The sequence below is a fragment of the Tenrec ecaudatus genome, chromosome 7 (assembly GCF_050624435.1).
Source record: "Tenrec ecaudatus isolate mTenEca1 chromosome 7, mTenEca1.hap1, whole genome shotgun sequence".
Classification (NCBI taxonomy): domain Eukaryota; kingdom Metazoa; phylum Chordata; class Mammalia; order Afrosoricida; family Tenrecidae; genus Tenrec; species Tenrec ecaudatus.
In genome coordinates this window covers 89,950,248-89,963,669 of record NC_134536.1, presented here as the reverse complement: position 1 = coordinate 89,963,669, position 13,422 = coordinate 89,950,248, and the positions used below count along the sequence as shown (strand labels likewise).

General features: G+C 41.1%; 1 protein-coding gene across 1 annotated transcript in view; it reads right to left on the bottom strand.

The window, feature by feature from the left end:
- CEP162 (centrosomal protein 162) overlaps window positions 1–13,422 on the bottom strand; it is a 77,622-nt gene that overhangs the window by 30,353 nt on the left and 33,847 nt on the right. The window contains exons 18-19 of the mRNA XM_075554816.1: window positions 10,867–10,972; window positions 689–815 (exon numbers count right to left, since the gene is read on the bottom strand). Coding sequence (XP_075410931.1) covers window positions 689–815; window positions 10,867–10,972 — 233 coding nt within the window. The remainder of the gene's footprint in view (window positions 1–688; window positions 816–10,866; window positions 10,973–13,422) is intronic.

Sequence of the window (13,422 nt, the reverse complement as noted above, 5' to 3'; positions counted from 1 at the left end):
TTTTCTTACAAATCGTGAAGAATAGATTTTATTGCGCATTATCTTACACTGACAAATTCCTCGTTAGACTGTAAAGATCCTAAGTTTGGAAAACAAAGCTTCCCGTGATCCACCTTTCTCGCCTTGTGTTCGGCCATCCTAATCTCGGACTTACATGTGTACTCCACATGCCTGTGGGACACACCTGGGCAGCCCCTCTCCATTTGGTCATTTTCTAATAAGCTTATCATCTGTCAAGCCCAAATCAAATGCCATTCCTTTCTTGAAACCTTTATTTAGCACCTCATTTTTGTCCCACATTTGTCTGTATTTTTTCTCCTTTATTCAACACATAGGAACTGCTGTCTCAATCATCTCTGGTTTTCCTAGCAGAAACCAGGTCATCGTTATCTCAGTGTTCTTTACAGAATTTAATAGTGTACACTTGCCCCAGGAAGGTCAGAGTCTTACTGGATAGAAGACACGTGTGTAAACATCTGAACATGAAATTCTTAAGTTCATGTTACAAATTTAAAGTTATCTTTGGTATTTCCTGACAAAACCAATCAAATGCACATACTTGTTAATGACTGAGTTTTAAAAATGTTTCCACGATTATAATTCATTTCAAGGAACAGTCTTCCATTTCTGTTCACGATTAGAATGGTTTCAGAGTATAAAGGTAAACCATTTAAATTGGATATGGTACCTGTTGCATAAGCAATCTGATCCTTGGCTTGGTCTCGCTCTTTCTTCATCTTTTCCAAGTCTACTTCAAGAGCTTGCTTGTCTTGCTTCAGTCTTTTGATATCTTCCAGCAAACTGTTTTTTTCTTTCTTTATAATAAAAAGATAGCCAAAAGGAAATTAGTTACAATCACAATAAAGTATTGTACAGTCTCTTCTTCATCCAGTCTATCATAATCTGATCTGCTAACTCTTTTTCTAAATTTTCGTTCTAATTTTATCATTGATATATCCCAGAATCATTAACAGACCCTAATCATAACCTATGGGAACCAGTTCTAAACATTTTATTCAGCAGAGTATTAAAGACCTTTTCCCTACCTTTTAAAGCTCTATTTGCCACCTTTTCCTGCTTATCCTAGTCAAATTGGAGGATTCCGTAATTCTGCTGCCTACTAACTAGTGTGCCTTCATTCCCTTCCACCCTTAGAGCCAACAGTCTATTTTCCTTACAGTAGCAAGAATTGAGTCAATTGATACCGCTTTTCTCTTTGACACTTGGACAGGCCCCTCCATCTCTCTCAAAATACAACTCAAAGTCCTACCTTCAGTGTCTATAGACTCTTACTGACTGCTCACTGCATCTGCGACAAATTGTCTCCTCTTCATTACCATTCTAGCCACAGAGACCTTGCTATTCTTTGAACAAGCTAATGAGGACACTGCTAAGGAACCCTGGTGGCACGGTGGGTTAAGCAATGGGCTGCTAACTGCAAAAGTCAGTAGTTCAAGGCCCCCCCCCACAGGATTAATTTACTTGAAAGCAGGGATTTTACTCTGCTTGTCCTTGTATCAAAATAAGTACAAAAATGCTTAGGCACATAAAGATACATCAATTAAATGAATTCTCGATATATATGCATTTCACATTACCCTCCAAATTTTGAAATGCCATGTTCCCCTTTCGCTATTTGACGTCATCATACTCCATCCTTAAATGCGTAGTTCGAATGAGGCAATTTCGGCTAGTCCTTTCCTCTGGGCTCCCACAGAATTTCAGTGCGCCTTAGTATTTACTTCTCTCTGTTTTGCTAGCCCCTTGGTTTGTTTGCAGGTTGAAAACAACCAGTATCGGGTTGAGAGCTCTGAGGGGCGAGTCTGTGATGTGTAACCACCTGCTGATGGAGCGGCACTAAGTGTGCAACCAGGACTCAACAGTGCACGGCCACGGACCGCCTCACGGTGCACGCCTTTCTTGAACTCGTGGCAATACACTTGCTTTTGTTTGTTTCAAAATAAAATACCCATCCATCCAGGACAACTTCTTACAATTTAAAATCGAGTCTTAAAAAGAAAGCAATTTCATTTATGAAGCATTGTAGCTGCAGCACAGCTGAGACATTATTGCACTGTTTAATCTGTGTGTAATCAGTTGTAGATCTCTTTTCAGGAGAGCGCCGTGTTTATGTTTTTGACTGTTGAAGCATCTTTCAGCAAATATTGCTTATTTGCTTAGGCCGACAGGAATGCTCCGTAGCAATAGGCAATGAGTGGCAGTGTCGAATTTTAGGCCTGAGGGAGGCCTGGGCACAGCCGCTCCAGCTTTCACTGCTGACTGAAAGGCTGGCAGTCTGAATCCACCGCTGCTTGGCAGAAAAAGGCCTGCTCCTTGAAGACCCCCAGCCTCAGGAACACTAGGGAGCAGGTCTACTCTGTCCAGTACGGTCTGACCTTGACTTCTACTGCTCTCATCTGTATTTCCTCACTTCAGCCTCGAGCCTGGAAGCTCATGTGTTCATTTTGCCCAGAGGGGAGGTTGCATTTCTGCCTGGTTGGCTTCTCTTCAGCTTTCAACACAAAGCAACAAGTTCTCAGGGAAGTTCCCCAACTAAACTAGCAGCCGCGGCCTCCACCCGTCACCGCTGTTTTCTTCAAGTTTTCTTCACATCACTAATTTATCACTCTCTCTAAATGTTCCATTTGCTTACTTACTGTCTGTCTGTCCCACAGAATATTAACAAAACCCATGTCTGCCGATTTACCGACTCTGTCCGGTGTCTGGATGACTGCCTGCAACACGGGAAGTGCTTGATGGAGGCTGGCTAACTCAGCACCGGGCAGCCAGCCCCTTTCTCCTCTCCCCTGATACCAAAATGAGAGTTCAGGACTGTGGCTGTTACTACCTTTCCACCCACCCATACTTTATAAAGAGCCAGGTAATATTTTAAATAATCACTTAAAACATTACTAATAGCAAACAGAAATAGTAATTAGTAATTGATAAATTAGGAACAAATTAGATGATACATGACTCTACTAGATATGAATATTAAAGATTTATCCAATCTTGTCTAATTTTTGCTCTAAAATTGCTTAAACCTACAATATCATAGTGAATGAAAACAGAGGTATGTCTACATTTTCCAGTACCTTCACAAATACACAAATTCCCCAATAATTTTATTATTTTACACAAACACTTCTCTCTCCCCTTCCCTCCTTTTATCTCTGAGTTTTTGTGTTTTTGGAAGTTCTACCATGACACACTTCTTTATCCTGTTTAAGACCCATTATGCTTCTGGAATCTGAGAATTTAGATCTTTGATCATTTCTAGAAAGTGCTGTCATTATCTTTAAAAATATTTAAATAAATATTATTACACAAATATTAACTGAAACCCAAAGCCAAACCTACTGCTGTGATTCTAACTCACAGCAACCTGACACAGGATTTCTGAGATGGCAAATCTTTATGGAAGCAGATAGCTCCATCTTTCTCCCAGGGCGTGGGTTTGAACCACTGGCTTTCTGGTTAGTAGTTCAACATTTTCTGGACAATGCTACCAGGGCTCCTACCTACAAGCTAGAAAACAAAGCCTTCTGCTGCCAAGTTGATTTCAACTCAGGGTCACCCTATACTGGGTTTTCCAAAGCTGTAAATCTTTACAGGAGCGGAGAGCCTCGTCTTTCTCTCATGGAGCAGCTGGTGAGTTTGAACCACCAACATTACGGCTGCAGTCTAACACTTAGTTGATAGTGTCACAAGAGCTCCATAATACATACCAGATCACCTCATAGTTCTTAATATTCTCCATTTCTCTATTTTTTAATTTCACGCTGGGTAAGTTCATTAAATTTATCTTACAGCTAACTGACTTATCTCCTAATTTGTGTATTATTATCTGTTTAATTATTTTACTCAGGTTTTTAATTTGCAGAACATTTAATTTCCAGGACACTATTTCTTTTCCTATCATTTTGCCTAGTCTGTTTCTGACAGTTTGTTCTAGTCTCTCATTTATTTTGCATTTTTCACCATTGTAGGCATCTTTATTTTAATGCTATTATTCAATATGTATAGTAGGACTCGGATCCTGGTGTTTGTTATGTCTGGAATATTATTGCTTGGGGTGTGTAATTGTGTGCTGTGAGGGCTTAGTAGGATCTTGTCTGTGGGATGCTCTGTGGGCTGTGTAAAGTGCATGTGTTTCTTATACAGGCCAAGGTTATCAATGAATCAGTCAGGACTACAGGTTTTATTATTTACTTTGTGTGAGTACGACCAGCCCTGACAGGCTGCTTCAGTTCAAATTCAGGAACAGACAGAAACAGCAGCGGAGGTTACCTTTTCTACTGAACAACCGTGAGAGCATGGGATCAAAAAGAGGAGTTTTTCCACTTTCTATTCAGACACCGACTTAAGGCAGACAAGCTTTCTAGACATCTCGGTCCCACATGGGGCGGCTGGATTTATTTCACTGCTTCACTAGGGATCTGGCTGTTGGAAGTCCTGTTGTCCGTCTTTCCTGTGCTGTGAAAAGCCCAGGCCTGCATCACTGAACTTGGTGGCCTGGAGAAAGGACACCTCTAGGCTTCCATCTTATCAACACGTTTGTCCCTAAAGAATTCCCTTCCATTCTCAAGGGATTGGTTATGTAGCTACAAGATGTTTATTATATCTCATATTGCATTTTAAGGTGTTTACAATGGACATGTTCTAGTTTCCCATTTGCCAGAAATATATGTGTGCTTCAAAAATTTGTGGAAAAACAGCATTAAAAGATAATGTAATTTTTCCACAAACTTTTTGAAGCCCCCTCATAGGTCCAAAACAGTTTTAAAATGTCACTAAGAAAATACAGAGAAAGTGGCGACCAGATAGGACTCATCCGTCCAGAGCTCCTGCTGCCAGACAAGAAAATTGGGAAGTAAGGCGAAGGAAACGGGGAGGTGGAGTCCTGAAATTAGAACTAGGGTACCAGGGTTTCTCCTGAACCCTTTTGTGTGGGATTTCCCCTCACAAAGCAAACCAAGAACGCTTTAAAGCACTCTAGCTTTGGCGAGCCTGCAGGCGCCGGCTGTGCCCTTGCCAGGAGCAGCGATTTCTGCAGAGAGATGCCCGAGAAGGAACAGAATCCCAGACACGAGGGAACCCCACTCCAGCGCTCTCCACGTGGTTGGCTGCCTTGAGCTCACAGCCAGGAGAGTGGTGGCGTGTAGCCATAATTTAGAGTAGAAGAAAAAATATATTATTACCTTAGGAAGATCGCAGTATGGGAGAAAATGGGTGGAAAGTTGGGAGTCCAGGGAGCAAATTTAGTTCCAATTGCCCGAGAAGGAAACAACCCCCTGATAAGCTGGATCTCCCCCTCTGGGGGTCAGCCTGACAGCCCCCAAATTGGAGCACATCACAAGCATTAAAAAAAAAGTGAAATATATATTATTGGTTTAAAACTCAAACCCAAGTATGGTTACTCAGCTCCAAGGAGCACATGGGGTGGGGGTGGGGGAGTCCCTTAAGATAAATCAGCATCAGAAGAAACCTAACTAAGGAATGCCAGCATGCAGCTACAGAGCCTGGCGGCTTTAAGCATAATGAATACCCACTGCAGCAAGTGTCAGCTTTAAACAGCCCAGTGACTGAGAGAGACAATTTCATTTGACTTTATTCTAGCTGGCCAGGGGGATAAAAAAGAAAAATAAATAAAATCCTCTGATCTAGTACGCACCAGCAGACTAGATAGGACAACAAGCCCAGCTTTCCTCTCAGTGATTCTACACACAGCTGGGGAGGCCCTGCCTATTCTGGGACCCTAGACGGGGCTGTGGGAACACCCCAGTGCCCCCCTCCCAGCCCCTGCTGCAGTGCTATATACAGCACAAGGCAGGTACGCCAGCGAACTCCAGCACCCAAGTGACCCCTGGCCAGGGATGCGATCTTGCTTTTGAAGTAATCCCACACAGCATCTGTGGAACCCTACATCAAACGGGTACACCACTCCGCTACTTTGAGGAAGAGTTGGAAATCCTCCAGCCTCACGGACAAGTGATCAAGTATCAGTTATTCCCTTACCTACTACTCTACTTCTTCTCTCTATATTCACCTGCCCTTCTAACTTTCCCACCGCACTCAGTCTCAACGAGCTCAGGTTTGTGTTGGGGTTTTATTTTCTCTCTTTCTTCTTTATCCCTCCTTTTTATATCTTATTTTTTCCCCCCCTTTCTCTTCTCTCCCACTCTCTCCTATCATATGCCACTGCTGGCTTTCAGGTCACTACCCTCTGCTTAGGGCAAATCAACCCAAATAGCAGGAGGAACTCCAGCCTGCCCTCCGTGGGAGTGCTCTACACCACACAAGGCAGCTGGGACAAACACCTACACTGCGCTGCGCTGCTGAAGAAACCCCTGTCAGACCTCTAAGGCAATCTCGTCAACTAGGGCAATTCTGCCCAGCACCACTGGATCCCGGCATTAAAGGGCACAGCAACCTGCCATTTGGGGGCAGGGTCTAAACCCCTCTGGCCCCACAGTCAAGCAATCAGGGATCAGCTATCTCTTTATTCTTTATTTCCTCCTCCCTCTCTTCCCTCTTTACCATCACAGCCAATCTTAGTGAACTCAGTTGGGTTTATTTCCTTCTTTCTCTTTATTCTCTTTTTATTTCTTTCCTCTTTCAGTCTTTAGTCTCTCTCTCTCTCTTTGCTTGTATGATTCTCTCTGCTCCCTCTCATTGCTTGCACATACCACTGCTGGTGTTAGGGTTAGGGTTAGGGTTAGAAACCCTGTCCTCCCAGTGGGCAGCCTGACCCCCTAAGACAGTGCTGCACACAGGACAGCACAGGGTCTGCTATTTCTTTAACTATTTAAAAAAATTCTCTCTCCTCCTCCTTCCCTTTCTTTTTTTTCTTTCATTTCGCTCTTCTTACACGTTTTCTTCTTTTCTTCTTTCCTTCAAGCTCTTCTCTATTTCCTACCACAACCCCAACAGATCTAGTTCCCCTTTTTAGTTCTTTTCTTTTATTTTTTACCGTTCTCACCTTTGTTTACTCTGGGTATTTTAATTGTGCGTGGGTGAGTGGTGTCAGTTTGCTTGGTATTATTGCCCCAGTCTGTGTCTTCCTCTTTCTCCTCTCTTTCCTGTCACAAGACACTAGCGGCCACCAGGCCACTTCCCTCTGCCCAGGGCAACTCTGAAGGCCCAACTAGGGGAGCTCTTACCCACATTTATTGGCTTGACAAGCAGCTAGGAATTCATGCCGGTCCTCTCCCACACACAAAGCACCAGGGGGTTCTCCCCTACACAAAGTGAGGGCATCCCCTGCCTAAATTCTGAGGCCCTACAAGTGACTGGGGGAAACGCAGGACCACCACTTATGGGTCTCGACGCTACTGCGGGAACATCCACCCAACCTCCAAGATGATCTATCTACGGGAATTCCCCTGCCAGCTACAGAGCTCTACACCAAGGAGGGTATACCCACACACCCTCCTCAGCACTACAGCTGCAGAGTAAAATACCACAGGACAGCCGAGGTGCTCCAAGAACTGTGAAGCCTACTTAGAGATAGGCCAGGGAAGAGATGCCATCGTGGGCCCACAACAATCCGATCAATGTCACATGAGATGAATATCCAACACACATTCCAAGTAACAGAATTCTGGACAGTTAGGATAAGAGTGAAACCAGATATAGCGAAAGCCTGACCCCCCAGAACAGCTACCGGCAGGTAGTTCATAGAAGTACTCATATAAATCCCCTAAATAGAGCCCAGAGAGCTTAGATTAAGAAAGATGGCTTCAGGCTCCTCTAAAACAACATGTAAACAACAACCAGTTCTAACAGCTTCAATGAAAAAGCAGGAAAAACAGAAAACAATGATGGAAGAAGTCATAAACCTAACGATGTGCATAGAAGCAGATATTGACCTTCCACAAAAAGAAATTTTCAAAATGCTGCTTAAAGTCATACAAGATATGAGGGAAGCAATTCAGAAAAAAGATGAAATGATAGAGGAGATAAAGGCAACACAACAAAAGGAAATACAAGTTACAGGATGAAATAACAGAATCCAGTGACAAATTGACAGACCTTGCGAATAGGCTTGAGGAGGCAGAGAATCACACCAGTGACCTATAGGACAACCAAGCAGACCTCAGCAAACAGGAAAAACAGTCAAATAAGACAATCAAAGAAGCTGAAGAAAACTTGAGAGAGATGTCAGATGCTATGAAAAGAAACAATATAAGAATAATTGGACTACCTGAACAAGACTCAACAAAGAAGTCAACAGAGACAATAGCATGGGAATTCGTAGGAGGAAAACTTCCCCAGCTTAATAAATAAATATCAAGCAACCATACAAGAAGCTGAAAGAATAACAGGCAGACTGAATCCCAAGAAGTCACCAAGACACATAACTGTCAAACTACCAAACTATGAGGAAAAGGAGATCATAAAAGCAGATAGGGAAAAACAAACAGTCACATATAAAGGTACCCCAATAAGAGTATGTTCAGATCTATTAGCGGAAACAATAAAGAAGAGGAGGGAATGGAATAACATATTCCAAAAATTGAAGGAAAACAACGCAAAGCCAAGAATACTTTACCCACCTAAATTATCTAATAAGATAGATGGACAAGCAAAAGTCTTCCCAGACAGGGACAACCTTAAAGAATACATAAAAACAAACCCAGCCCTACAAAAGATCCTTGCTGACACAGTATGGGCAGAAGATCAACACTCACCAAGGGCAAATAAGAGACTATCACATAGAACAATTCCACCCATAGGGCGACAAAGAGGAGACAGCCCCAGGATAGCATCAGCTCAATAGTGGAAAGAAGGCAAACATAAAGCACACACACAAAACAAGCAGGTAAGATAGGTAGATAGGGAAATATCTATCACAAAACGTACAATATGACATCACAGAGTCCACTGATAGACATAACACTGATTATCAATGGCCTGAACTCAGGCATCAAAAGGCAGAGGCTAACAGAATGGCCCAGGAAACATCACCCATTGATCTGCTGCCTCCAGGAGACTCATCTCAAGCTTACAGACAAAAACAGGTTGAGAATTAAAGGCTGGAGAAAAATATACCAAACAAATGGTAATGCAAAAAAGCAGGGGTAGCAATATTATTATCTCACCAAATTGACCTCAAGATACAGACCATAACAAGAGACAAGGAGGGGCACTATATAATGCTCAAGGGAATAATAGACCAAGAACCAGTGAGCATAATAAACATATATGCACCCGAGACCTGCGAAATTCGATAAAAAAAGAGATCACAGGCTCAACTATTATAGTTGGTGACTTTAATACACCACTCTCTGATAAAGACAGATCATTGGGAAAGAAACTAAACAAGGAGGTTACAGATCTAAATAGCACAATTGGACGACTTGACTTGATAGATATTTTCAGAACTTTCCACCCACATGCAAAAAATTCACATTCTTTTCAAGCCAAATGGCACATATTTAGAGATTATACAGACATCTCTCTCCAATCAATGTGTCATAGAGCTGGAAATTAACAGAAGGATAGTGAAGAAAACAAGGGTAAACAATTGGAGGATGAACAATTTCCTATTGCAAAAGGATTGGGTAGTGACCCAGATCAGAGATGAGATCAGGAAGTTTGACAGTATTAACAACTGTTTTAACTTGCTAATTTTTGAGACTCATTGATGTAGAGGCCCATTTTTTCTCTAGATAGTTAGGCCCCGTCTGTCCTGTCTACCCATTTGTCTTACTTATTTACCTAATCACTGTACACATATTTTAAAAACATACTTAGAGAAAGCTTCCTATTGATTTCATACATGGTCTTAAAAAATTATGGTAAAAAGAAATGAAAGGATAATGGAACTTATTCATGAATTTTTTGAAGGCCCCTCACATATGCATTTTACATACTACAGATTCTAGTTAGACACTAATTACTGAAATATGGCATATTTAAATTTACATAGCCTAACTTTATTTAATAAATGGATTATAAAGAAGTGGTGTCCAAGTTTTTCTAATTTACAAAACCATTCAAATAGATTAGGAGCGGTCACTGCTTCAGTCTGTGCCTTCCGAGAGGGCAAACGCTGAAATGTGGCAGAGTAGTCTATGCGTCCTAGGGGCACATCCAGGGGCTCTCTGAGTCATAATCAACTGGATGGCAGTGAACTTGAGGATTTTTTTTTTAAGATCACGTAGTCCCTAGGGACAGTCATGAAAAAATCATGCTTAAAAGAGAATTCACTGCAACCAACTCTAAAAACCCCCAGATGATAAATATTGCTCTAGAAAATTCTAAGCCATGCTCTTTATAATACAATTCAATATAGAAATTTAACAAGTTACGTACAGGCTAGCTATTGCATTATACTTTTTTGTTACGTGGTTGGGACCTACATGTTTGTAAGACACAGACTCGCTTTGCCTTCTAGACGTGCACAGTCCACTTAGGAAGAGGTTACATCAAGGTAATGCTTTTAAGGTGAATAATCATCTCCATTTTCCCCCCTATTGGATCTGAACGCTTCCTAATGACGCATTTACTTGAAATAAGCTATACTGGCCTTAAATAACGTTATGCCTCCTATGTAGTTACTGGAAGAAATTCCTGATGGATAGGCTGGATTATAAAGACGATGTCATCTAAAACCAGCATAACAAAAGTTTCTCTCTCTCTCTCTCTCTCTCTCTCTCTATATATATATATATATATATATATATGCATGCTACTATATAATTAGTATACTATATGAAGGCAACATATAGGAAATTCTAATCTTAAGTGTTTCACCTAATTTTTAAATGGTATAGATTTTAAGAACTTCGTATTCCTGTTACAAAAACTCTTTATAATAAGCTTTATTATCCTTAACAATCAATATCTTAAATAGCATACCTGTGCCATCCGGAGCTCTGCTAGTAATTCTGTAAAACTCTGGTTTCTGATGGGCTCTGAGTCTTCAACTACTCGAGACAGGAAACGACTTTTATGCACTTGTTCTCTGATTTATTTTGAAAAAAAAAAATGTTTTAACAAGATGATCTCTAAGAATAAAATATTCAATTCCTGAAAATCAAGAAAGCTAACACACAATAAAGAAGCCTCATGGTACTGTGGGCTTGGGGGTTGGCTGCTCACCACAGGGTTGTCAGTTTCGACTTATCAACTGCTCACAGGGAGAAATTGAGGGCTATCCGCTCCTGTAGAGGCTAACAGGCCCAGAAACTCGATCCTAGTGACTTGATGGCAGCAGGGTTTTGGGGGCTGGGAGTGGGGATGGGAGTAGAGGCTTATTAGACATTTATATATGAGTTGTGGAAAAGAAAAACTCTCTAATCTAAATCCCTGGAGGTATAATGATACATTTTCCATTTCAGTTAAAAACAAAGTGACATAGAAATATTTGTGGATTTAGTAACTGCTGAGTCCTCAATGACCATGGATCAGGGATGCGAAGTCTTGCTATCATGCAGAAAGCAAGGGAACATGGATGATGGCAGATGCAGTTAGATGGAAATCTAACACCTTGTCATTTGAGCTCCTTTGTGACCCATTTTAAATTTGTTCTAGTTTTTAAATATTTTCTGTGTTCTTTTCAACGAGGTTTTTCACTGTTTTACATTGTTATTGTTGTTAGTCTGTTGTTTTAATATTTTTCTGGATATGAAATCTAGCATAGGTAAATCTACATAGACAGTAATTGATTAATGGTTGGTTCCTTGGAGGTAAGACAGGGGAGGTTGGAGGGAATAGCAAGCTAATAACAATGAAAATAAAAAGAAGAATATATTCTAAAATTGATTGTGGTGATCATTGCAAAAGTCTTCTTAATATAATTGAACTACTGCATTCAATTCAGCTACTATACGATGGATGGATTATAAGCCACTAAAATTGTTTGAAAAAAATGAAAGGAAAACATGGTAACAGTCTCAGAAACTCACAGAGGCAGCTCAACCCAGTCCTACAGGGCCTCTGTGAGTGGGAATTGACTTGATGGCAGTAAGTTTGCTGCTGTTCGAGAAAGATCGAAATACTGAAAGTACAAGGGGCTTCAAAAAGTTCATGGAAACACAACGTTCCTCTAGTTCTTTGGTGCTTTCTTCTCACCACTATCATGACCTCAATTCTACTTTACAAATTGGATTAAGCCAGAGCATGCACATTGCTACAGATGAGAGCCACAACACAGGGAATCCAGGATAGATAAACCCCTCAGGGCCAACAAGGAGAGTAGAGATCCCAGGAGGATTAGGGGAGGATGGGGGGAGAAAAGGGGAATCGAACACAAGGGTCAACATATAACCTCTTCCCAGGGGAATGAATAACATAAAAGTGGGTGAGGGGTGACGGAGGACGATGTAAGAGATGAAAATAATAATCTATAACTTATCAAGGGTTCATGAAGGAGGCTGTGTGAGGGAGGGAGGGGTAATAAATGGGGAGCTGATTTCAGGGGCTCAAGTGGGAAGAGAATGCTTTGAAAATGATGATGGCGGCACATGTGCAAATGTGCTCGACACACTGGATGAATGTACAGATTGTGATAAGAGATGTGGAAGCCCTCGGTAAAAGTATTTTTAAAAAGCTCTTGGAAAAATGGAATTACTAGATAATGGAATTTTTCTATGAATTTTTGAAGCAATTACATACTTTAAAGTGAGCATGTTTCATCTAAACAGAATTAAAAACCTAAGAAAATAATGTATTGGTGTAAAAACAAAAAAATTTTTTTAAATTAAAAAAAAAAACAAAAAAGAAAATAATGTATTGGTGAATGTGATAGCTTATCTTTTTTTTGTAATATAAAATGCTTCCTCCCTTTTCTCAGAGGAAAAAAAATGTCCTTGAAAGAGTTAACACTTAAAAAAAAAAAAAGAAAGAGTTAACACTTGTCATATGATCCTGGCCCACCCTCTCCTCCTTCTCCTGTCTTGTTTTGTTTGTTTTGGGGTACAAACCCTCTCCCTACCACAAAGAAACAAACAAAACCCCAAAGTTCTCTGGTTTAGCTGAACTTATAAGGTAGAATTGGATGTACACTGGTACTGATAAGAGCTGAAACACAGGGAATCCAGGACAGATGATCCCTTTACGACCAGTGGTGAAAGTGGCGATACCAGAATGGTGGAGGGAGGGTGGGCTAGAGAGGGGGAACTGATTATAAGGATCTACATATAACCTCCTCCCTGGGAGACGGACAACAGAAGAGTGGGTGAAGGGAGATGTCAGACAGTGTAAGATAAAGACAAAATAATATTAATTTATAAATTAGCAAGGATTCGTGAAGAAGGTGGGGCTCAGGGAGGGAGGAGAAATATGAGGAGCTGATACCAAGGGCTCAAGTAGAAAGCAAATGTTTTGAGAATGATGGCAACAAATGTACATGTGTGCCTGACACAATGGATGCAAGTATGGGTCGTGATGAGTTGTACGAGCATCCCCCCAAAT